Source organism: Prionailurus bengalensis, chromosome A2, assembly GCF_016509475.1.
Source record: "Prionailurus bengalensis isolate Pbe53 chromosome A2, Fcat_Pben_1.1_paternal_pri, whole genome shotgun sequence".
NCBI classification, from domain to species: domain Eukaryota; kingdom Metazoa; phylum Chordata; class Mammalia; order Carnivora; family Felidae; genus Prionailurus; species Prionailurus bengalensis.
This window is the reverse complement of record NC_057348.1, coordinates 69,013,879-69,038,331: the sequence shown is the minus strand read 5'-3', so window position 1 is coordinate 69,038,331 and position 24,453 is coordinate 69,013,879. Positions and strand designations below refer to the sequence as shown.

The 24,453-nt window shown below is 42.4% G+C and overlaps 2 protein-coding genes across 3 annotated transcripts in view; one reads left to right on the top strand and one right to left on the bottom strand.

The window, feature by feature from the left end:
• Positions 1-16,925, bottom strand: part of LANCL2 (LanC like 2) — a 60,490-nt gene extending 43,565 nt beyond the window's left edge. Inside the window, exon 1 of the mRNA XM_043588478.1 lies at positions 16,722-16,925. Within this exon, the coding sequence (XP_043444413.1) occupies positions 16,722-16,925 (204 nt within the window). The remainder of the gene's footprint in view (positions 1-16,721) is intronic.
• Positions 16,912-24,453, top strand: part of LOC122487680 (translation initiation factor IF-2-like) — a 29,782-nt gene continuing 22,240 nt past the window's right edge. Inside the window, exons 1-3 of one of the 2 annotated variants that reach the window (XM_043588479.1) lie at positions 16,912-17,588; positions 20,596-20,683; positions 21,541-23,608. In XM_043588479.1, coding sequence (XP_043444414.1) covers positions 16,912-17,565 — 654 coding nt within the window. In that variant the 3' untranslated portion in view covers positions 17,566-17,588; positions 20,596-20,683; positions 21,541-23,608. Of the gene's footprint in view, positions 17,589-20,595; positions 20,684-21,540; positions 23,609-24,453 lie in introns of those variants that run through there. The other variant, XR_006298437.1, reaches the window with a different exon arrangement.

Here is a 24,453-nt window from a genome sequence, read left to right as displayed (position 1 = left end):
ATAAGTCAACACCAATAGTTGTGTACTTCCAGACCTGCTATATGGGAAAAATAAGCTGATTAAGATACTTCCAAAATTGAGACTTCTGTTTATTGTAGCTGAATGCAGGCCGAACTCATATTTACATACAGTCTTGGCTCTGCTATAATAACCTTATCCCAAAGTATATGCTTTATTCCTCATAAATGCCACTGGAATGTAGCTCTAAGACTTATTATTATTTAATCCCTACTAATACTTGCCAAAATTTCACTGTAAAAATTTGTCTGCCTCTGCTTTGAGGTGGCTTTTCTAGTTCTTTATTTTCTCTCCCTAATAAAAGAAACTTCTAATTTGTTTATATGAGAACCACACTCTTATAAACAAAGAAGAAAATTTATTATGCCAGAATTCTGTTTGCATGTGATAAAGATTACCATACCAGGAGAATTTTTAACTGGCTCATCTCAGTTAATAGCAGTATTATATAAAGATAATTAACAATTACTGAGCACTTATAACATGACTGGCACTAAGTGCTTTACATGATATTTCAATTACTCTTCACATCACCAAATGCTTTTCTGTTTTTAGGTGAGAAAACTGAGGCTTACCCAAAGTCACAAGACTCTTGGGGCTCTGACTCTACGGTCTAATTTCAAAGTTCCTGGGCTTCCCCATGCTGTGTAATTATTGTGAAATCTTTGATTCTATATTTACAGTTTACCATTAGATTTTCAAAAGACTTAACAGCCTTCCCTCAAACACACCATATAAATACAATACATATCAGCCACATAATATAGAAAAAGCAGGAGTAATTAAAGAATTTTGGAGGTTTTACCTCTGATCAGAGACTGCTTTTAGTAATTACATTGCAATCAGAAGAAAATGTTCTTTTCCTACATAATAGGCAATGTTACCCAACAAGGATGCTCCAAAATGTTATAAAGCAAAACTATATTGGAAGAGGTATTAATCACTGGCTATAACAGAACTTGTCAGGTGTCACTGCACCTGTGTGCAATGCATGTTATAATGAGATTTATTTTTCTTCTTCACAATGTTTTTCATGGTAATAAATCTTGGAATTAGGATAAGACAGCTCTATTCAGAGAAAGAAAAGAATAAGACAGGTAAAACATAAAGACACTGTGTGGTATTTCAGCATGCAAATTACCCCAGATACAGGCTTGATAAAAGTTTAAGGAAATTAAACTCCTTTTTAGGCATGATATTTTCTACATTACCTCACAAGAATTAAGGGGAATAATTTCTGTTCTATTATGTCATTCCCTAAAACATGAACATATGCACATATTCTGCACCTGTCTCTACTCTAGATTTTACACAACCTGTGGGTTCAGTTCAGAAAGTTCATAAGCTATGTTCTGTGTTGCATTTGGGGAAAAAAAAAGTAGATATAAATTTTACAAATATTATAGGTGATTAGAATGGATTAACATTAAAAAAAAACAACCTCTTACTGAAGATAAAGGCCCAGATTTTCTTGAATCATGGTATAAAGCATAATTGATGTGTTAACTAAACATATGATAAAATACCCAACATTGTGTCTCTTTCTGTAACCGTCAGATACCTATAAAACATTTGAGGGAGCAGTTAAAATGGAGTAGTAAGGGTCCCTGGGTTTGTCTGGTCCCTTGAACACAGCTAGATCAATATCAAACCATTTTGAACACCTAGGAATTCAATCTGAGGATTAACAGACCAATCTGCATAATTTGAGGGAGAGCACATGGCAGGTACATGATGTGGAGAGGTAAACTGGGGGACAGAAGAGCCAAGATGCCACAGAAGGGAGGGAGCCGCTGTCATAAAGAAGAGAAAGACAGAGGGGGAGAGAGAGCAGCAAATTGGGTTGGTGCAAGAAAGCACACCCCCTGAAAGCAGCTAGAAAGAGTGAAAACACACGGGACTGCACAAGAAAACTGTTCCCCAAAACTATGGATAGGGGAAAAAGGAGAGAGTTTCAGTCCTGCCAGCATTTTATACACAGCGGAGAGCAGAGTCTGAAGTTTCTGAGGTCAGCCCCTGGTGGTGCTCCATTGAGGAATGAGGGCAGAGCCCCTGGGGCGAACAGCGTGGTCTAAGGATTCCCAGGGTCGCCAGGAAGAAGTGATTCACCTATTCGGAGTGCAGTTGGTACAGGTGACCCAGCCTTTCCATGGGCAAAAGACCTGGTGGGCACCATCAAGCCACCACACTCAACTCGATATGAATAGAGAGATGCCAGCTGAAGGCAACAAACACTGGCACCAATTGTGTGTTGTGATTTCCCATAAACTCTTGAGCTGCTGCCACTGCGTGGTGGCGCAACCCTTTCTTGAGAACAATCTGGCCCTGGCCAGGGCAAGATGCTCCCCCCAGAAGATCAGTGTGCATTACTACCTCGGGGGGTCTCTGAAGTGTGGGGTTTTGAAACACAGCTGTGCCTGATATAAAACTCTGGAGAGAGGCGCCACATGGTAGGCTGATAGCTCACAGAGAGGGAGAGGCAGGGAGCTGATGGAAGTAAGGGACACAGGGGAGTAATTGGTCACGTGCCTGTGACAGCAAGAACTTCCCACTCTGGAGACTACACAGTGGGTTGAAACCATTTTCACCATTGGCCCACCGACACTGATCAACCCCAGGGAGCTAAACAGCACCATCAAGTGGGGAATGGAACCATTCCACCAAGCCCTGCCCCCTGTGCCTTCAAAACACACCTCCACTAGGGCAAGTTGGTCTGAGAATCAGAGCAGCAGATTCTCCCAGAGAATCTCTCCTCTCCCAGAGATCAGCACAAATCCCTTCCATGTGCTTAGTCTACCGATAATAGACTGCTGCAAAGTTTCAGCTCTAGGAGAAACTGGACCTAGCTTCATTTGGATCTTTTCCTTTGTTCGTTTTATTTTGTGGTTGTTGCCTCTGTTTTTGTTTTTGTTGTTTTTCTTTTGTTTCTTGGATTCAGAAAGAGCAAGATTTTTCACTTAATTTTGTTTTTATATTATTTTATTGCTTTTTATTTTTATATCGTAATTGTTAAATTTTTCTCTCTATTTTCTATCAAGCTTCTCTTAATTAACAAGCAGACAAAAACACACCTAGGATCTAGCTTCCTTTATTTGATTTTTTTCAACATTTTAATTTTTATTTCATTCTATTATTAATACTATTATTCTTGTTTTTTCTTCTTCTAAAATGACAAGACAGAGGAATTTGCCTCGAAAGAACAGGAAGAAATGGTGGTGAGGGATTTCATAAATAAGACATCTGAACTAGAATTTAAAACAACAATTTTAAGGATACTAGCTGGGCATGAAAAAAAGCATAGAAGACACCAGGGAATCCCTTTCTGCACAGATAAAAGAACTAAAATCTAGTCAGGGCAGAATTAACAATGCTATAAATGAGATATAAACCCAAATGGAGTCCATAAAAATAAGAATGCACAAGGCAGAGGAGCAAATTAGCGACAGAGAAGATAAAATGATGGAAAGCAATGAAGCTGAAGAGAAGAGAGAAACAAAGGTCAGGAATCATGAAGACAGACTTAGGGAACTCGGCAATTATTAAAATGTATTAATATTCATATCATTAAAGCCCCAAAGTATGAAGAACGAGAAAAAAAGGGAAGAATGTTTATGTGAGCAAATTATAGCTGAAAATGGGGAAAGACACAGACATTAAAATCCCAGAAGCACAGAGAACTCCCATTAAATTATACAAAAATTGGCCATAACGAAGACATATCATAGTTAAATTCACAAAATTCAAAAATAATCATGAAAGCAGCAAAGGGAACCCAAAAGTTCCCCATTGCAAGAACCCATTGTTAACCCATAAGGGAAAACAATCAGGTTCCCAGCAGGTCTGTCCACAGAAACTTGGCAGGCCAGAAAGGAGTGGCAACATATATTCAAAGTGCTGAATGGGAAAAATATGCAGCAAAGAATACTCTATCCAGCAATGTTGTCATTCAAAACAGAAGGAGACGTAAAGAGTTCCCCCCGCCTCCCCCCACACACATACACAAAAACTAAAAAAGTTTCTGACCACTAAGCCAATGCTGCAAGAAATTTTAAGTGGGACTCTTAAGTAGAGGAAAAAACAAAAGCAAAAACAAAAAAACAAAACCAGAAGTAACAAAAGCGAGAAAGGACCAGAGAGCAACACCACCAGAGACACCAACTCTACAGGTAACAAAATACAATGGCACTAAACTTCTATCTTTCAATAATCACCCTGAAGGTAAATGGACTAAATGCTCCAATCAAAAGACATTGGGTATCAGAAAGGATAAAAAAAAAAAAAAAGATCCATCTATATATTGCCTACAAGAGACTCATTTTAGACCAAAATATACCTACAGATGGAAAATGAAGGGATGAAGACCATCTATCATGCTAATGGAAACCAAAAGAAAGCTGGGGTGGCAATACTTACATCAGACAAACTAGATTTTATTTTATTTTTAATTTTTTTTAACATTTATTCATTTTTGAGAGACAGACTGTGAGTGGGCGAGGGGCAGAGAGAGAGGCAGACACAGAATCCAAAGCAGGCTACAGGCAGGCTCTGAGCTGTCAGCACAGAGACCGACATGGGGCTTGAACCCACGAACCATGAGATTATGACCTGAGCCAAAGTTGGACGCTTAAGCTACTGAGCCACCCAGGCGCCCCCAGACAAACTAGATTTTAAAACAAACACTGAAATAAGAGATGAAGAAGGGCATTATATCATAATTAAGGGGTCTATTCAAAGGGAAGAACTAAAAATTGAAGCATTTATGACCCAACTTGGAAGCACCCAAATATATATATCAATTAATCCCAAACATAAAGAAATTCATTGATAACAATACCATAATAGTAGGACACTTCAATACCCCACTTACAGCGATGGAAAGGTCATCTGAGCAGAAGAACAACAAGGAAACAATGGCTTTAAATGACACAGTAGACCAGATGGACTTAACAGATATATTCAGAACATTTCATCTTAAAGCAGAATACACATCATCTTGACTGCACATGGAACATTCTCCACAACTGATCACATACTGGGTCACAAATCAGCCATCAACAAGTACAAAAAGATTCAGATCATAATATGCATACTTTCAGACCACAATGCTATGAAACTTGAAGTCAACCACAGGAAAAATTTTGGAAATCCTCAAATACATGGAGGTTAAAGTGCTACCTACTAAAGAATGAATGGGCTATGCAGGATATTAAAGAAGAAATTAAAAAATACATGAAGGAAAGGAAATGAAAACACGACAGTCCAAAACCTTTGGGATGCAGCAAAGGCAGTCTTAAGAGGAAAGTACATTGCAATTCGGGCCTATCTCAAGAAGAAAGATACATCCCAAATAAGCAACCTATCCTTAAAGCTAAAGGATCTAGAAAAGGAGCAGCAAATAAAGACTAAAGCCAGCAGAAGTGGGGAAATAATAAAGAATACAGAATTAAATGATAAAGAAACAACAACAACAAAATGCTAGAACAGACCATAGAATCTAGACCTGGTTCTTTGAAAGAATTAAAAAAATCTATAAACCCCCAGCCAGACTTATAAAAAAAAAAAAAAAGAGAGAGAGAGAGAGAGCGAGAGAAAGGACCCAAATAGATAAAATTACAAATGAAAGAAGAGAGATCACAACTAATACCAGAGAAATGCAAACACTTAGAGAATACTATGAAAAGTATATGTCAAAAAACTGGGAAATCTGGAAGAAATGGACAAATTCCTAGAAACTCCTTAACTCCCAAAACTCAAACAGGAAGAAAAACAAAATTTGAACAGACCCATAACCAGTATAGAAATTAAATGAATAACCAAAAATCTCCCAAAAAACAAGACTCTTGGGCCAGATGGCTTCCCAGGGGGGGATTCCACCAGGCATTTTATTTATTTATTTATTTATTTATTATTTTTTAAAAAGTCGCATAACACGAAATGAACCATTTTATTTATTTATTTTTATTTATTTATTTATTCTTTTTTTGGGGGACAGAGAGAGACAGAGCATGAACGGGGGAGGGGCAGAGAGAGAGGGAGACACAGAATCGGAAATAGGCTCCAGGCTCTGAGCCATCAGCCCAGAGCCTGACGCAGGGCTCAAACTCACGGACCGCGAGATCGTGACCTGGCTGAAGTCGGACGCTTAACCGACTGCGCCACCCAGGCGCCCCTCCACCAGGCATTTAAAGAAGAGTTAATGCCTATACTTCTCAAACTGTTCCAAAGAATAGAAATGGAAGGAAAACTTCTAAACTCATTCTACGAAGCCAGCATTATTACCTTGATTCCAAAACCAGACAAAGACCCCACTAAAATGGAGAAATACAGGCCAATATCCATGATCAACCTATATGCAAAAATTCTCAACAAGATACTAGAAAACAAAATTCAACAGTACTTTAAAGGAATTCTTCACCATAATCAAGTGAGATTTATTCCTGGGCTGCAGGGCTGGTTCAGTATTCACAAATCAATCAAGGTGATACAACACTTTAATAAAAGAAATGGTAAGAACCATATGAACCTCTCAATAGATGCAGATAAAGCATTTGACAAAATACAGCATCCTTTCTTGATTAAAAACCCTCAAGAAAGTAGGGACAGAAGTAACGTACCTCAACATCATAAAAGCCATATATGAAAGGCCCACAGCTAATGTCATCTTCAATGGGGAATAAGTGAGAGCTTTCCCCTAAGGTGAGGAACACAATAGAGATGTCCACTCTCAGCACTGTGATTCAACACACTACTGGAAATCCTAGCCTCAGCAATGAGACAATAAAAAAGAAATAAAAGGCATACAAATCAGCAAGGAAAAGTCAAACTGTCACCATTCACAGACGACATGGAAAACCCCAAAGACCCCACCAAGGACTTCAGCAAAGTCGCAGGATATAAAATCAACGTACAAAATTTGGTTGCATTTCTACACACCAATAATGAAGCAGCAGAAAGAGTAATCAAGGAATCAATCCCATTCACAATTGCACCAAAAACATAAGATACCTAGGAATAAAAGTAACCAAAGAGGTAAACGATCTACACACTGAAAACTACAGAAAGCTTATGAAGCAAACTGAAGAGGACACAAAGAAATGGAAAAACATTCCATGCTCATGGTTTAGAAGAACAAACATTGTTAAAATGTCTATACTACCCAAAGCAATCGACACACTCAATGCAATCACCATCAAAATAACACCAGCATCCTTCACGGTGCTACAAAAACAATCCTAAAATTTGTATGGAACCAGAAAACCCCAAATTGACAAAGTAATTTTGAAAAAGAAAACCAAAACTCAAAGCTTCACAATGCCAGACTTCAAGGTATATTACAAAGCTGTAATCATCAAGATATATGATACTGACACAAAAACAGACACATAGATCAATGGAACACAACAGAGTTCGATGAATGGACCCACAAATGTATGGCCAACTAATCTTCAACAAGTTCGATGCAGGAAAGAGCATCCAATGGAAAAAAGGCAGACTTCAACAATGGTGCTGTGAAAACTAGATGGCAATATGCAGAAGAATGAAACTGGACCACTTTCTTACACCACACCCAAAAATAAATTCAAAATGGATGAAAGACCTAAATGTGAGACAGGAAACCATCAAAGTCCTAGAGGAGAACACAGGCAGCAACCTCTTTGACTTTGGCCAGAGCAACTTCTTACTAGACACATCCCCAAAGGCAAGGGAAATCAAAGCAAACATGAACTATTGGGGCCTCATCAAGATAAAAACCTTCTGCACAGCAAAGGAAACAATCAATAAAACTAAAAGGCAACTGATGGAATTGGAGAAGATATTTGCAAATGACAATTCTGATAAAGGACAGTATCCAAAATCTATAAAGAACTTATCAAACTCAACACACAAAAACCAAATAACCTGGGTGCAGAAATGGGCAAAGGATATGAATAGACACTTTTCCAAAGAAGACATCCAGATGGCCAACAAGCACATGAAAAGATACTCAACATCACTCATCATCCAGGAAATACAAATCAAAACCATGATCAGATACCACCTCACACCTGTCAGAATGGCTAAAATAACAACTCAAGAAACAACAGATGTTGGTAAGGATGCAGAGAAAGAGGAACCTTTTTGCACTGTTGGTGGGAATGCAAACTGGTGTAGCCACTCTAGGAAACATTATAGAGGTTCCATAAGAAAATAGAAATCCCCCTACAATCCAGCAATTGCACTATTAGGTATTTACCAAAGGATACAAAAATACAGATTCAAAGAGGTAGATGCACCCTAATGTTCATAGCAGCATTATCAACAATAGCCAAACTATGGAGAGAGCCCTAATGTCCATCGACTGATGAACGGATAAGGAAGATGTGGTATATATACACAATGGAACATTACTCAGCCGTCAAAAAGAATGAAGTCTTGCCACTTGTAATGACATGGATGGAGCTGGAATATATTATGCTAAGTGAAGTAAGTCAACAAGAGAAAGATCAATACCATGATTTTACTCACATGTGGTATTTCAGAAACGAACCAGATGCACATATGGGAAGGGGGAACAAAAGAGAAGAGAGGGAAATAAACCACAAAAAACTCTTAACTATAGAGAACAAACTATGGGTTGACTGAGCGAGGTGGGTAGAAGATGGGGGGGTTGATGGGGGATGGGTACTCAGGAGGGCACTTGTGATGAGCACTGCGTGCGTGATGAGAATTCTACTCCTAAAACCAATATTGCAATGCCTGTTAACTAAAATTTAAATAAAAAGTAAAGTTGAGAAAAAGAAGCAGAAACACGATATGGATTATTAGCAAATGTTGAGCTTAGTATTATTCAGTTATTCATTTGAAAAATAAATAATCATTGTTTTCCGTGTGCCAGGCACTGTTACTGGGCCAAAAGGTGAATAAGACTGGGTTCCTACTCTCCAGAGCTCTTGGTCTAATGAGACAGACATAAAGATAATCATGATGCTACATAATAAATGTCTGTGTGTGTGTGTGTGTGTGTGTGTGTGTGTGTGTGTGTGGAGAGACAGAGACAAAGAGAGAGAGAGAGGAAGAGAGATTTCATACATGGTTACAGCCTGGAGCTTCTAGGAAAATGATACATCTTAGAAAACCATCTTCAACTCACCCTTCAGGAATTCACTATGGCTATTCTTAAATCCTTGCTTCTGAAGGTGGGCAAGTGTATAGCCAGAGTGTTCAGAAGGGTGAAGAGGAGATGGAAAGGCATTAACAACCCCTGTGAGACTGGAGGAGACCTTTCTTTGGTTAGGGGGTATCATCAGTGGGGCACTTTGTAGGGTAGAAGTCCATGAAAGCTTGTTCCTCCAATGGAAAACAAAAACAAAAACCACTGCTGAGCCTCCTTTGCATAGCTGTGTGCAGAAAGTTTCCTAAGCTCCATTAAAAGAATGTATGTCCTCTAAGTCCATTAGTACCCTTTCATCAGTCATTGTCACTGTCATCGACACAACCCTACAGGTAAGATATAATTATTACCCCTATTTTGCAGATGACAAATATGAGGCACAGGGAGAGAGGTAAAGTAATTTGCCAAAAGTGATACAAACAATAAGTGGTAGAATTGGAATCTGAACCCAGGTAGCCAGCTCTAGATTCCAAACTTTTAACCAATATGCTAAGGACTTTTATGATGGGCAGAACAGCCCCAAAGACATCTGTGCCCCAATCCCTGGAACCTGAAACAAGTCAAAGACTTTAGGGAGAGTATCCAGGTAGAGCCAGTCTAATCACACAAACCTCTATAAGCAAGAACTTTTGGGGTGACTGGGTGGCTCAGTCGGTTAAGCGGCCGACTTCAGCTCAGGTCATGATCTCGCGGTCTGTGAGTTCGAGCCCCGCGTCGGGCTCTGTGCTGACAGCTCAGAGCCTGGAGCCTGTTTCAGATTCTGTGTCTCCCTCTCTCTCTGACCCTCCCCCGTTCATGCTCTGTCTCTCTCTGTCTCAAAAATAAATAAACGTTTAAAAGCAAGAACTTTCTCTGTGTAGAGTCGGAAGGATGTGGGAGAAGGTGAAGAAGACAGGGGAGACCTGACATGTGAGAGGTGACAAGGGGCCACAAGGAGAGCATGAGAAAGAATCAGGCAGCATCAAGGAGCAAAGAGCAGCCCCTGGAAGGCAAGAGCAGGGAAATAGGGACCAGAGTGCTACCCCCACAAGTTCTTCAAGTTTGGGCTCACAGCCTGAAGGAGACCAGAAGCATTTCATCCCCAGTGCTGCCGGAAAGGGAGGCGGCCGTGCTGACACCTTGATTTTGGCCTTGTGAAACTCGAAGCAGGTAACCAGCTGAACCACACTGTTCCCAGTTCTGCCTCACAACTGTGAGCAAATAAATAGGTGGTGTTTTAAGCTGCTAAACTTGCAATAATTTATGGCAGCAATAGAGAAATAACACAACTTACTTAGTTAACCCTTTGAATGGTGTGGGTGTGGCCAAGTAACAAAGATTCCTATGACAAATGAAATAAAGCTTCACAGAGAAGGTAGAATCTACCATGAGTCTTCTAGAAGGATGAGTTTGCCATGTGAAAAGTACAGGGGAAGGCACTCTATGCTGCAGTACAAAGAGGAAACAAAAAAGATGTTTAGGTGAAAGACACGGTATTTTCCGAAAAAAACAAGTAGTCCTGTCTGAAAAGTAAGGAATATGTAATAATTTTCTTTCTAAAATATTTGTTTTTTCTATATTTTTAAAAGAAGTTTATCTATTTTGAGAGCGAGGAAGGGGCGGAGAGAAAGGGAGAGAGAGAGAATCCCAAGCAGTCTCCACGCTGTCAGCACAGAGCCCAATGTGGGGCTTGAACCCAGGAACCCCGAGATCATGACCTGAGCGGAAGTCAGACACTCAACTGCCTGAGCCACCCACGCGGCCCTTTTCTGTACTTTCTGATGAAAGTTGTGTTTGAGGAAATAACAGAAATCTGTAAAGAAATCATGATCTCTAAATAGAAAAGTGAAATGTAAATAGGTGTTTAAATGGGGCACTTGGGTGGCTCAGTTGGTAAAATGTCTTGATTTCACATCAGATCATGATCCCAGGGTCCTGGGATTGAGCTCCGGATTGAACTCTTGGAATCTGCTTGAGATTCTCTTCTCTCTCTGCCTCTCCCCGGCTCTGCATGCTCTCTCTCTCTAAAACAAACAAACAAACAAACAAACAAACAAACAAACAAACAAAAACCATGCACATATAAAGGAATCCTAAAAACATAAGGTAAGCTTTCAAGTTATGCATGAACCAAACTGCTGAATATGAATAAGGCTTTAAATACAGCAGGAGTGGGGTGCCTGGCAGTTGGCTAAGCATCCGACTTTTTTTATTAAATTTTTTTTTTAATGTTTGTTTATTTTTGAGAGAGAGAGAGAGCACAAGCGGGGGACGGGTAGAGAGAGAGGGTGGGACAGAGGATCCAAAGTGGGCTCTGTGCTGAGAGCAGGAACCATGAGATCATGACCTGAGCAGAAGTCAGATGCCTAACTGACTGAGCCACCCAGGTGCCCCAAGTTCATATTTTAAAAAATTCAACAAAACTGTAGAGCGGTGCTCCTCCCAAGCAAAAGGCATACTAATGCTCTAGCCTGGGGACCTGTTACATGCAGTTTCTGGATCACTGGATGGCAACCTGAATGATAGATATCAAGAGACTGACCTAGCCATCCAACTATATTATCTTCAGTTTGCTTCTTTATATCAGGGAGAAGATTTTCAACTAAGATGGAAATCAGAAGAGTCTTATGTTCTAGATTTAGAGCTGTGTCTTTGGAATGTTTAGTAAATTCTTCCACAGTGGCTCCAAAATATTTTTCCTTCCCTCTGGGTACATAGTTTCATTTTAGCTTAGGGGAGGTCTCAAAAAAAAAAAAAAAGTTTCAGGTTCTGAATATCAGCTTCCATTTGGCCAACTGCTGACCATAGAGCTACTTAAAAAAAAAAAAATCCTTTCAGATATCTTGTCAGGTTTCAGTCAGGATTCTGAAAGTAAATATTTCTGATTGTATTGAGAAACCCCTTGGATGCAAGAAGCATCCCAAATTGGGTGCAAAGGACACTAAACTTCCAAGATCTGGAGCCACTCCCAAAGATAGCCCAAGGAAGAACTCAGACAACTTCTCTGAAAGCCAGCAACACGTGGTGGGACCCCAGCCACAAATGGAGTTCAGCACACATTTCTGTGCAGCCGTATTTTTGGAGCACCCCACCTGACCGCTGAACTGCCTACACACACAAGGACATGTGTGCTGCAGGCAGGCAGATACCCAAGCCAAGTTCTCAGGACACAAAAAGAGAAAAATAAGAAGGCAATAGCTGTCCCTTGGAGAGAAAGGATCAATAAGCAGTGGGTACCTGAAAGCCAATTCATGACTCACATTCAGGGATATAATTTTGACAAATGTTTTTTCCTGCCAACTTGAATTTGGAAAGGAAGGGACAACATAAAATTGACCTTCCTCTCCGGACCCAGAACCACAGGTAGAGATCTGGGAGAGCTGACTAGTAAGAATCTCACGCTTTGCCAGCTTCTGATGGTTTTCTCAGGATCTGTAGGCTCTGGAGAGGATATCCTAGTGGGTCTCATCCTAGTCCTCAAACTTTGGAGGAGAAATAATTTTCCCTGTACCCTCTAAGGCATGTGCTTGGCTGACACCTTTTTTCTCTATGGCAACTTATAAATGGATAAGCTTATCTAGGATGGTTAAAAGTTCTCGATTGTAGCCACTGTAATTCAAGATTGTTTTTGATAAGGTTAAGGTTTTAAGCTTGAGCCTTAAAACAAAATTTTACTCATCTGAACTCTCACATGGGACCCATTTCAGTTTTTTTTTTTTTTTAATTTTTTTTTTTCAACGTTTATTTATTTTTGGGACAGAGAGAGACAGAGCATGAACGGGGGAGGGGCAGAGAGAGAGGGAGACACAGAATCAGAAACAGGCTCCAGGCTCTGAGCCATCAGCCCAGAGCCCGACGCGGGGCTCGAACTCACGGACCGCAAGATCGTGACCTGGCTGAAGTCGGACACCCAACCGACTGCGCCACCCAGGCGCCCCCCATTTCAGTTTTAAGTCAGACCCCACCCAACCCCAGACCCAGTCTGGTTGTTGAATTGGATTGAGTCTGGAAAAAGAAATGTTTAAGTAAAGTCAGAAGCTTCATAATGCAAAAGCTGCAGAGCTAGGATCCAAGGAGGGACTCAGCGGCGACCTCCAGAGGCAATGAGAAAGCAGCCACAGGGGCTCAACAGGTACTTTGCCTGGTTGGTCGTTCACTGCACCTGGGACCCATGGGTGGGGGGGAGGGACCTTTAGGTCCCTCTTCTGACACCAGAACTGATAAAAAGATAAACTGAGGCATATTAAAAATTTATTTAAGGACAAATCAGTTTGAATTGGACAGCACCAAACCAGAAGTGGTTAGGAGCTCTCTGCTGACAGGAGCCAGGGGAGAGACAGAAGCAAAGGACGGAAGTTATTCGACTGGCTGTAGCTTAAGCCTACTTTGCTATCTGTGATTGGTTATCCTTAGCGTTTTGATTTTGCAACCGTGGGGTATTTATTGACTTAGATCTTGGTTTGCTTATGTAGACCACCAGGGCATGAGAGCCACCCCAGTGTGTAATGGCCTCCTTGTTTAATTAATTTAACAGCACAGATTTGACAGATTAAGGAGAGAGCTGCATGCACAGGGACTTACAAGAAACTACGTTAAGAGACTGGCGAGGGGTAAAATATGACTAGAGAGGAGGGAGCCTGAATAACCCTGGGTGGTAATGAGGCTGAAGAGGTAGACTGGAGCCAATTCTGAAGGATTTGACAGATCCTAAGAATTTGAAAGCTTTCTCAGCAGAGAAAAAAAGAAGATAAAGAACACTCTTACATGGTATCTATAATTTGACATAATCTTGAGCTGTTGGAAATGCTTTATTTTATAATTCTTTATACAATTTTCTGGTTTTGTTTTAAAGTGTATGCTTTTTTACTTCCGAAATTTGTTTAACCTCATAGCGTATTAGGGAAAAATAAGGAAATCAGCACTTCTCAATTGTCCAGAGAAATATAATGCTTTTTTCTTGATTCTAAATGGACTAAAGTGGGGGTTAGGGAGGGAGTATACTCTAGAGCTTTTCTCCTCAAAGTGGGATCTGTGAACCCGAACATCTGCATTCCCTGGAAGCTTGTTAAAAATGCAGATTCTACCCTCTACCTAGTGAACCAGAAGAAGCAAACTGAAGATAATATAGCTGGATGGCTAGGTCAGCCTCTTGATATCATTCAGGTTGCAATCCAATTCTTTGAGGAATTAAAAACAACTGTACTTCTCTTACAAAATAAGGCTTTACAGAAAAGCAATGTAGCTCTCGAACCCATTCAAAGTCCATCTATCCTTTTAACCAATCCCAGAACTCACCTTATTCATCTCAAAAGTCTTGCAGATACAGTAAAAGATCTGGACTTAGGAAACATATGCCCTTTGCAGACATTTATATCCTTTCTCTGTGCCTTTGAGATGCAAATGTTCTACAAGATCTTTAGGAACCCCGAACCATAAGATCTGTTTTGCCTTTCTGTATTTTTATGTATGTCTATACATGTATGTTAACGATGGGGTGTTTTTTTTTTTTTAACCTACAAATGTTACAGCCAAAACTAATTTGAAAAGAGCTTTATTTAATTAGCGTAACGAAAAATAAGTGCTTACATAAATTAAGTATACTCTCAGAAACACAGAAACGAATCCAAATGGTTTTCAAATTCACATGATCTAGGATAGTCTTCGGTAAACAGAAGCCAGTTAAACTTTGTTGGTTTAATTAAAATAGGCATGTCTTAAGGGTTACTGAAACCAGTTAAAAGCATAAAGTTGAACAAAAATCAAAATGGCTGCATTCATGCTTCAGTAAAGCTCGATTTTAAAGTAACCTTTTTCATCTCTTCTGCAAAGCTCCCTCCCTCCATTCTTAAGGACTTTTGTTTCCGGAACCTGGTACCACCCTAAAGGCAAGAGGCAGGAGGCTGGCAGCACCCAATTCCAGTCAAAACCTGCTAGATCCTGTATTTTCCTATAAACCTCCCCCACCCCAGCCCTTTTCTGTGGGGGGCTTGCAGTTTTTAAAGGCCTTAGCCTGTTGCAGCCTCATTTGCCCAGCAATGTAACAAACTATTTTCCTTCTTTATTCTCCAACTCTGTCTTCACGTTACATATTACGGCTCCACAGCACAGAGGTCAGTTCTCGACATTCTCAGCATTAAATATAATGCAGACATAAAGCTTTTATTCTATCTGGGTGCACTAGTCATAAGATCATGTTATCTTTTATAAAATTTGTCAGCCAGAAAAACAACTTCATATGAAGGCTACCTGTTTAATGTCTCATGAAATTCTCATTAATAAGTCACACATAATTATTAACAACAGGTAAATTAAAATCTCTGATGTGGTTTGGAGTGTTGGGATTCGGAGCTGACAGCTAAGAAAGAATTCTTAGATGCCTTCAGTACAAAAAGGTGGTTTCACTGAAGCACGGGGACAGGACCCTTGGGCAGAAAGAGCTGCACTGTGCTTGTGAGGGGTGACTGATAATATGCTTGGGAGTTGGGGGAGGTAAAGCAAGTTTCCAAAAGGACTTTCACCTGCTAAAGAAGAATCACAGGATCCTGGAGGCCTAGCTATTGTCAAGCTAAAGTTGTTTTTCCCTCTACCTAGCATTCAGACAGGTGGGAGTTCCTGGAAGAATGTCAGACTCTGCCTTTCTCAAGTATCTGTCAATGGGCTGCAGGTTATCTGGAAATTTAATTTTATCTACAGTTCCTTTGCCTTTGTTTCCCACATCATGTCTAGATCATTTCCAAATAAGATAAAATTCTGAGGCACTGATTACTGAACATACGTTCAGCTACTTTTGGCTTCTTATTAAAAGAACTAAATCTATTTAAGTTCATTGGTAAACAGGTGTGCCACACTGAAAAATTTACTGTAAGGATGAATATACTTCTAGAAATCGTGAAATTCATAGAATAGCCAATTTACAGAATACCTGTGGAACAGGCAATCCGTAATTGTTTACTTCTTAGTTTTTACTAGAAATAAAGGTTTCCAAGGATTAAGAATTCTCTAGTCAATACATGTCCTTAAAACAAATAGAAATAACAAGGTTAAAAGGAAACAACAGTGTATTAAAAGTGGGCTAAGAAAAAACACAATGTATTTCTTTGGATAAGGAAAAATATGAAGAACATGTCTTTTGTTAAAGAAAAAAAAGTGCAACTGTGTCCTCAAGTAAAAGGACTGGTTGTTCCAGAATAAGAGATAAAAGCTGAGTGGACAGAAAGTTGTGAAAAAGGATTCTTGGTTTTCTGTGTGGGCAAGCTGGCTAAGGCTGGCAAGACTTTTCAGTTTTGAAGCATGAGTCTTAGTATCAAAAGTGGTGCCTATCAAAGGGAACGTGGCTAACAAAACAAAACCCACAGCCCTCCCTCCCGGAAGCAGCGCAGCTTCGTAACACAGAAAGCGCCCACGAGACAGTCGCCTCCGATCTCGGCGCCCTCCCAGGTTGGGACTCTCGCGCGGGCGCGGACCGGTGACGTCACACGGGGGCGGGGAGGGGCGGATGGACTCTACCATCGGCGGGATTCCCCCCCCTACCTGGCGCGGCCCAAGGCCCGGGCGAGGCCAGCTGCCGACTCACCTTTCCATCGTTGTGAAAAGGGAGGCCGAGCTCGTCGGCGGTGGGCTGGGGGCGAGCGCAGCCTGTGTCCTCGGCCGCTCCGGCGGCGAACACCGCCGAGGCCGCGGCCTCGTAGTCCGGGAACGGGTTGGTGAACGCCCGCTCCTCCATCTCCGCTTCCCCGCCCAGATGGAACTTCAGTCTCTTTGACATGGTCTCGCCCATCTCCGCCGCGCGCCCGGTGCCCCACCACTGGGGCCGCGCGGCACGGCGTGCGGGCGGGGACAAACCTTCTGCCGAGGCGCTTCGCTTTGAGCCACGCTCTGGGAGCCGGGAGTGCTCGCGCCGCCGCCTCTCCCCGGGACTTAGCGCGGCGGAAGGCGAGGGCTTTCTTTACGAAGGCCGCCAGCTGCGAGCACCGGCGGGGCTTCGGGGCGGGCCGGAGCCTCTCCGAGGGGCCTGCCTCGGAGCGGGTGGCTGGCACATCTGGCGGCAGCCGGTGTGCTCCACGTGGTGCCCCCGCCCCGCCTGGACGCCGACCGGGCCGCCCAGCCCCGGCGGCGCGGGCTCCGGTGAAAGTTGCCCGGCGGGGAGCACTAAAGCCGGGCCCTCCGCTGCTCCAGGCGGCCGAGTCCGCTCACGTCTGACCGCGCGGTCTCTTCGCCGCCGCCGTCCGCTCCCAGCCCGCGGCCCGCACAGCCGGTCCGAGGAGACGCTCGCGGCAGAGGCCGGAGCCCCCGGGCTCTCTGGAAGCGCTCCCGGGATCGCCGCTCCGGCTCCTCTTCTGCGGCCGAGCCCGTCTCACGATTTTCTAGAGAAAGCCGAACGGCCGCGCGGGGTACTTTCCCGCAGGAAAAACCTGTAGAGAATAATTCGCTGTCATTCAAGGTGTGTGCGGGTTGCAGAACAGGGAAGGCGCGTCCCTGGACGCGCCATCATCAATCTGCATTTTCACCAGCCGAGCGGTGCCTCTGGTGTCCTCGGCCCCTGGTGCGCCAGCCAGCCTCGCGAGCAGCAGCAGCTCTTTGATATTAAGGGGGAAAAAATTGTTCCAAAGAAAAGAATTTCAAAACAGCCTAAAACACTGCAAGGATAGTGTCTCCCAGGGGCAGGGGGGGAAACAGTCCCTCCTATTCATCACAGTTGGGAGGGGGGTGTCTGGAGGAGGAGCCACAGGCCTTTTTTTTTTTTTTTTTCCCTTTTCACGTTTTATTTCAGTCCCACTGGTTTGAATAAACATATCTTTGGTAACAAGAAGTAATGTGGAAGCATACTTAATCATCTAAATATTTAATTGGCCCTAAAGATTCCTCCAATATTAATTGCCCAGGAACAGAATATAATAAAAGGACACAAGCGAATATATGTTGCCTTTATATAATCCAAATATGATTAAAAACAGTCTGTTGGTTCTCATTGTTCTTGTTACTTTCATTATTTGGGACCATATAGATCTAATAATTTCTCCTTGAAGAAAATATCTTATTTCAGTCCTCCCCCTCCCGTCCCCGCCCCCCCCCCCCCCGCATTTAAACATTGATTGAATGCCAGATGATGCTAGGTGATGACAGATACTAAAAAGATACTTTATGCCCTTCCAGCTCCAAGTTAGTGGGTGAGAAAGGTAAGAATTTTTTTTTTTTTTCTTTTCTGGAACCAAGCAGTATGCTTATGCTTTAGTATAACGAACAGTGACATAGAGGAAAACACAGTACCCTACAGTAAAGGACCAGTCCTCCTGTCTCTGTGGCCTGGCTTCTCACTACTGACTGTACTATTGTCTCCCCCAACTGCACAGGATTGTACATGTGAAACACCCCCTACTGATAGGATGTCCATGGGCGATGACATGTAGGAGGAAATAATTTTAAAGGGATTAGTCAGCATAACTATCCTCAGAGTTCAAGGAAACAACTGGTATGAAAGTATGACTGTACAGCTGCATCCTTTGAGGGACTCTTCCCCTTTCTGCTTCGTCTCTGTCCTGGGGTCCCACCCTCAGCAGAAGAAATTTTCTTACTGCTCCCATACTTTCATGCCTTCCCTTGAAGGAAATTTAATCCCCTAACCACTGATGCTCATCCTTCTCCCACCTCAGAGGAGGCTTCACTAGACAAAATAGCATCTTCACTAGACAGATGTTCACCAAAGCTTGGGTTGTTTAGACTAGGACATCACAGGCAGGTGTTGCCCAAACAGCCACTGCAGGCTTTGCGCTGTTAATTAAATCTGGTGACCTTGCTGTCTCTCTCCCACCTGCTATGAGGTGAAGGTAGTTTTTCTCCTTCTTAAAAGCTGGTGGGAACCTGTGAACAATTGTTGCCAAGGACACAAACATATCTGAAGGACCACCAATATTTTGAAAGACTAAAAAATTTACACCCAGTTTAAGGAATTGGCATCTTTTTCTAAACGCTGTCTGACCTGCAACTTTGCTGTAAGTGGAAATTTCATTTACACTGTTTTGCAGAGAAGTAACAGTTCTTTGAGGCTTTTAAATGCAGAAGGTGTGAGTGTTCCTCCTGTGGAGATAGGTTGCCCTGAGACGGTGAGTGGGGCTACATGATGGAAACTTCTAGATAGCGTGCATGTTGGCCGGGGGGCTGGGGGAGCAGGTGAAGGAGCATCTACTGAATACATGTGAAGGCCTGAGGTTCTGTTTGTTCGTGTTTTGATTTATTAAATACTTATATTTTTATTTATTCTTCATGTGCATGTCATATGACAGGCTTTTAGACTTGTCCGTGTTCCTAAGCCCCTGAGTGAGTCCTCCAGTCCCTGCCAGAGCCACCCAGGCCTCCATGATGAAGGCCTTTCCTCTGGGTGGTACAAGAGGAAGTCCCAGTAAGCAGGCCACCAAATTCCCTTCTTCTACCCTGCAAATCCCTCTTGAGATTGCCCTCTACTCTGTCCATCCATCAGGGTCTGGGTTGTTGGCTTGTTGGGGAAGAAACAGTCTAGCCCAGGGGGTACAGAGGAGGGATTTGTTTGTTACCCCCGTTCTCAATACATAAGATGGTTCCTTCCAGCTGCAAGCCATATACAGACACTACATGTGCTTTATACCCCTAATTTAGGATAAATTTGATCCCTTAAGCCGGCAACTGGTTCTCAAAGTATGATCAGGAATCTTTTGGGGCGGCTGTGAGGCCAAAAATGTTCTTTTTTCTCTTTTTAAAATTTTGAGAGCAATTTAACATGTTAACTTCAACCTACAACTATCTTCTAATGTCATTATTTGAAATATAAAGAAACAGATCCTCACAGAACTAAAATAATTCACAAGCCATGAGGTTTTTTTCCTTTTAAAAAAAATTTAAACAACTTTGTACCATGATGTAGCAAATAAGGTAAATGTCATGAATAGGAAAGCTGCAGTTTGCAATATACCCCTGGGAGGGTATTAGACCAGGGCAGGTACATTGCACAGAACTGGTGGTGGTCCCTGTAGCATAAAGAACACAGTTGATAACATAATAACTTTGTATGGCCAGAGATGGTAACTATACTTATCATGGTGAGCACTGCATAACGTATACTATTGTCAAATCACTATGTTGTGCACCTGCAACCAATATAACGTGTGTCAGCTATACTTAAATAATAAAAGCTAAAAAAAAAAAAAAAAAAAACAACCCCAAAACCAATTAGGTAACATCATGAGAAATTGGTTTGCGGTCTCAAAACTATCCATTTAAATGTCTTATCTCTTCCTGATTAGAGGTCTCATATTGTCCCCAGTTTCTTCATTGTGTTTTGCGTGCAATACCTCACAGGATGGGAAATTCGTGGACCACCAACAATGGCAGTACCCATTGGGCTTGTCTTTCTGGATGTGAAGGTGTGCGGTGGCTTTGCTGCGATGATCTTGAACATAAAATCTTTTGTAAACTAGGTAAACCATGGCAGCTGTCTGAGCAGCAACGGGGACTGCTGAAACCCATCCAGCTAGTACTCTGCGAGTCAGACTCATCGCTTGCGAGGTGTGTGACCGGACACTGAGCGCCCTGAGCACTTAGGTAGACAGTGGAGTCCAGCAAGAAGAACTCTCTTCTATTATTCGCCTTTTTCACTACCATTTTCTCCTGAGTGTACAATGGGGTTTTCTAGAGGCAACGTGATATAAGACGTCATAGCAGATTTAATAGAGAAGCAAGTATGAGAGTTCAGTTAATCTCTCTCAGGTGTAAAGAAATTTGTAAAAATGTAAAATGAGGCCACTTCCCTCATGTATATTATTTTGGTTTTGAAAGTAGTTACCTTTCATAAAAATGTGTTGCCTACATTAACCTATAGTATGTCATTTATTATGTTGCCAAACTAATAAAGAATTAAAAATGTTCAGGATTAATTTCTAAATTGGTACCTATTAGTAGGTATTGTCCATACAAAAATTCTTTGGGATTCTCAATAAATTTTAAGAGTGTAAAGGGATTCTGAGACCAACAATTTTTTTTCAAATTTTTAAATGTTCATTATTTATTTTTGAGAGAGAAAGAGAGAGCATGAGCGAGAGAGGGAGACACAGAATCCAAAGCAGGTCCCAGGCTCTGAGCTGCCAGCACAGAGCCTGACATGGGGCTCGAACCCACGAACAGTGAGATCATGGCCCGAGCCAAAGTCAGACACTTAACCAACTGAGCCACCCAGGCACCCCCTGAGAACTACAGTGTAAGAGCTGCTACCTTCAGCAAGCTGTTCCATTAGGGATATTTCATTTCAGAGATACGGAAAGTTCATAGCAGTCCAACATGTAGATGAATGCTGCAAAGTGTGCCTGGCCGAGAGCACTTACATCACCCGCTAATGTTTCCTATTTCCTGTTGTCTTTTTTTACTAGGCCTCCCTGTGACAGCTCCCATATTTTGACATCATCCATATACTTTCTTGCTTTGTGGGACTCAATTTATGATTGAAAGGTGGTGATCAAAGAAAGGCTAGGCATCGCTTCAAACATGCCAAAGGAGAGTTAGAAGATGCCCGAATGTTGTGCCTAGTCATGGATATTTCAAGAGATTTAAGGCTTCTGCTGGAATTCAGAATGTAAGTGGGATGCTATGTTTACACTTTTTATGCTTATCGTTGTAGAATCCAAAAGCATTTTTGATTTTTACCAAGTTTGGGTTCTGTAGGCATTCCCGGGAAGAAAAGATGGCACATTGGAGAGCATCTTTTGCTGTTTTTGTCCCTGTGACAGCTGTCAGCGTGGGGTATCTGTGGCACGGCCCCTGGTGGCCAAGCACAGGGCCACTGTTCTCCTCAGACTTGGTGGGGACTGTTAAAAAGGTTCTTACCAGAGGAGGGCGTGGTCATCCTTGGAAATCTCTGAGTCAAAACAGACAGTTCCATACTCTTCCATACTCCTTTCCTCAGTAGGATCAAAATCTATCATGACTGTTCGAAATATCTAGTTTGGTTTCTAGGCTTAGGAATTAGTGAGGGCTTAACTTGTTCCAGACTAAGGGATAGACAGCAAGGCAAAAAGGAACCCAGAAATTGGTTAGATCACAGGGAAGGTTAGGAAGGAGCAAGAAGCATTGCTGAGGAATCACTGCAGGACTCAGTCTGGGCACCACACCTCACACAGGCTCCTGAGGAACATGAGGTCAAGACCTAAGGTGGAAGGAGGAGCTGAACTTAAAACACTGTGCTTATGGGGGCACCTGGGTGGCTCAGTCGGTTAAGCATCTGACTTCAGCTCAGGTCATGATCTCACTCACTTCCTGTGAGTTTGAGCCCCGCATCGGGCTCTGTGCTGGCAGCTCAGAGCTTGGAGCCTGCTTCAGATTCCGTGTCTCCCTCTCTCTCTGCCCCATCCCTGCTCACGCTCTGTCTCTGTCTCTCTCAAAAATAAATACACATTAAAAAAATTAAAACAACAACAGCAACACCAACACTGTGCTTATGAAAAGCTAGTAACTGGACTTCATATGGGAGATTTAGACCCAAGGTTGTGGTAACATTGCCGTCTCCACCCTAGTCTCTTGTTGAAATCATTCCTCAGCTCTGCTTCTGGAACCTGGCCTTAGGAGAAAGGCCACACTGAGAGCAGCATGCTCAGGGACAAGCTCATCTTGAGCACCCCAGAATATAAGAGACATAGGTATTTACTCAGGAAATTAAAGGGACAGCAGGGATCTCACTGCTGGGGTTCAGATATCTCTGAGAAGGTCTGGGGACTTGTGGGCAGCCCCCAAACCAGGCTATTTACAAGAGTTGGTCTTCTCTTTATGCCCTGGGAGCCTGATATAACCATCTGGCCCAGGAACAAAGCCTCAGTTGTGTGCAGGCATGGTGTGATTCTGAGAACAATGTGGGATTGGAGCTTGTCCTCAGCTCAACCTGCGATGGGTGGTAGGAAAAGAGAAAGGCACACGGAAGGAAAGATGGGTTTTGTGGAGCCTGTGCATTTCCCCCTTCTTACTACAGACCAGGCACAGCCTGTCAGACAGCAGAGATAGTGCAAAATAGAGGCAGCACCCAGGGAGAAGAATTATTCATGAACATAGGAGATGTACCATGAAGACTCCCATATGTTCCGGTGGGGATCAATTTGCAGGTAATGAGCCAGTGACCTATTCATGTGACCTTATTCATAAGCTAGGGGGATCTGCCCCACAGTACTCAGAGCAATTGCAGAGATAAGGTCTTTCTGGGAAAAAATAACGGTATTTTTTGGAAATGAGTAAACTATAAGATATCTTCTATACTCAGATGGCTGCTCTGCCTCCATCTAGTTGATTATTTCCTGAGCTCTTCTCCATGCAAGAAACAGGCCTCTCCTGATTGCAAGCTGAACTTCATTTAGGACAGTGTCCCCCCATCACCCCCCACCCCCCACTACCCTTCATTTATGAAGAAAGAGTTGACTGACTAGTTAACTCTCTGACTTCCTAAGCAAATAATGACATGGAAAGATTCCCCTCCTACCCTATGCATTGTACGATTCCATTTATTTGAACTGCCCAGAATAGACTAATCTATAAAGACAGAAAATAGACTAGTGGTTGTGTGGGGTTTAGGAGAATGGAGATTGGGAAGTGATGATTAGGATGTATGAGGTTTCTTTGTGTGGTGTTGAAAATGTTCTAAAGTTGGTTGTGGTGATAGTTGCAAAACTTTGTGGTATACTAAATCCCAGCAAATTGTAATTATATGATAAATGAATTGCATCTCAATAAAGCTGTTATACACAAAAAAACAATGGAGAGACTGATAGCCAAGTGCTGGAGAGCAGCTCTGATTCTACTCTCTAAAAATATAGGTGAAAGAAAGGACTGTTCTAACTTGCACTATGTGAGGTAGAGAGACTCAAGACACCTGGGCTCCATGTTGGGACACAGATTTACTATTGGTTGTTGTACAGAAAGCGGGCTCTGGGAGTGGGTATTGCATGGCATCATTCAAATGGGCTCTGATATGGCCCCCATGAGACCTGGCAAGGTGACCAGAGGAAGAGAGGGAAAAAGATAAAGAGATAAGACAGATAACATAATACCTCCCTAGGCCCTTCCTCAGAATTCTCTAAGTTCCTCTTTTATCCTAGGATTGGAGAAGTCTGGCAGTGCCATCAGGGTAGGGAGCCCCAAGCCCTGAAAAAACACACAAGGGCCTCTTCCCATGTCTTTCCTTCAGAGCACTTGCCCCGGCAGGGTACAAACCAGATACGCCAGGAGCTCCAGGAGTAGTATCTCTGGGGTTTTCCTAGGGTCTCCATGCCTGACCCAGATTCTAAGAGAGTGGCCTGGAGAGT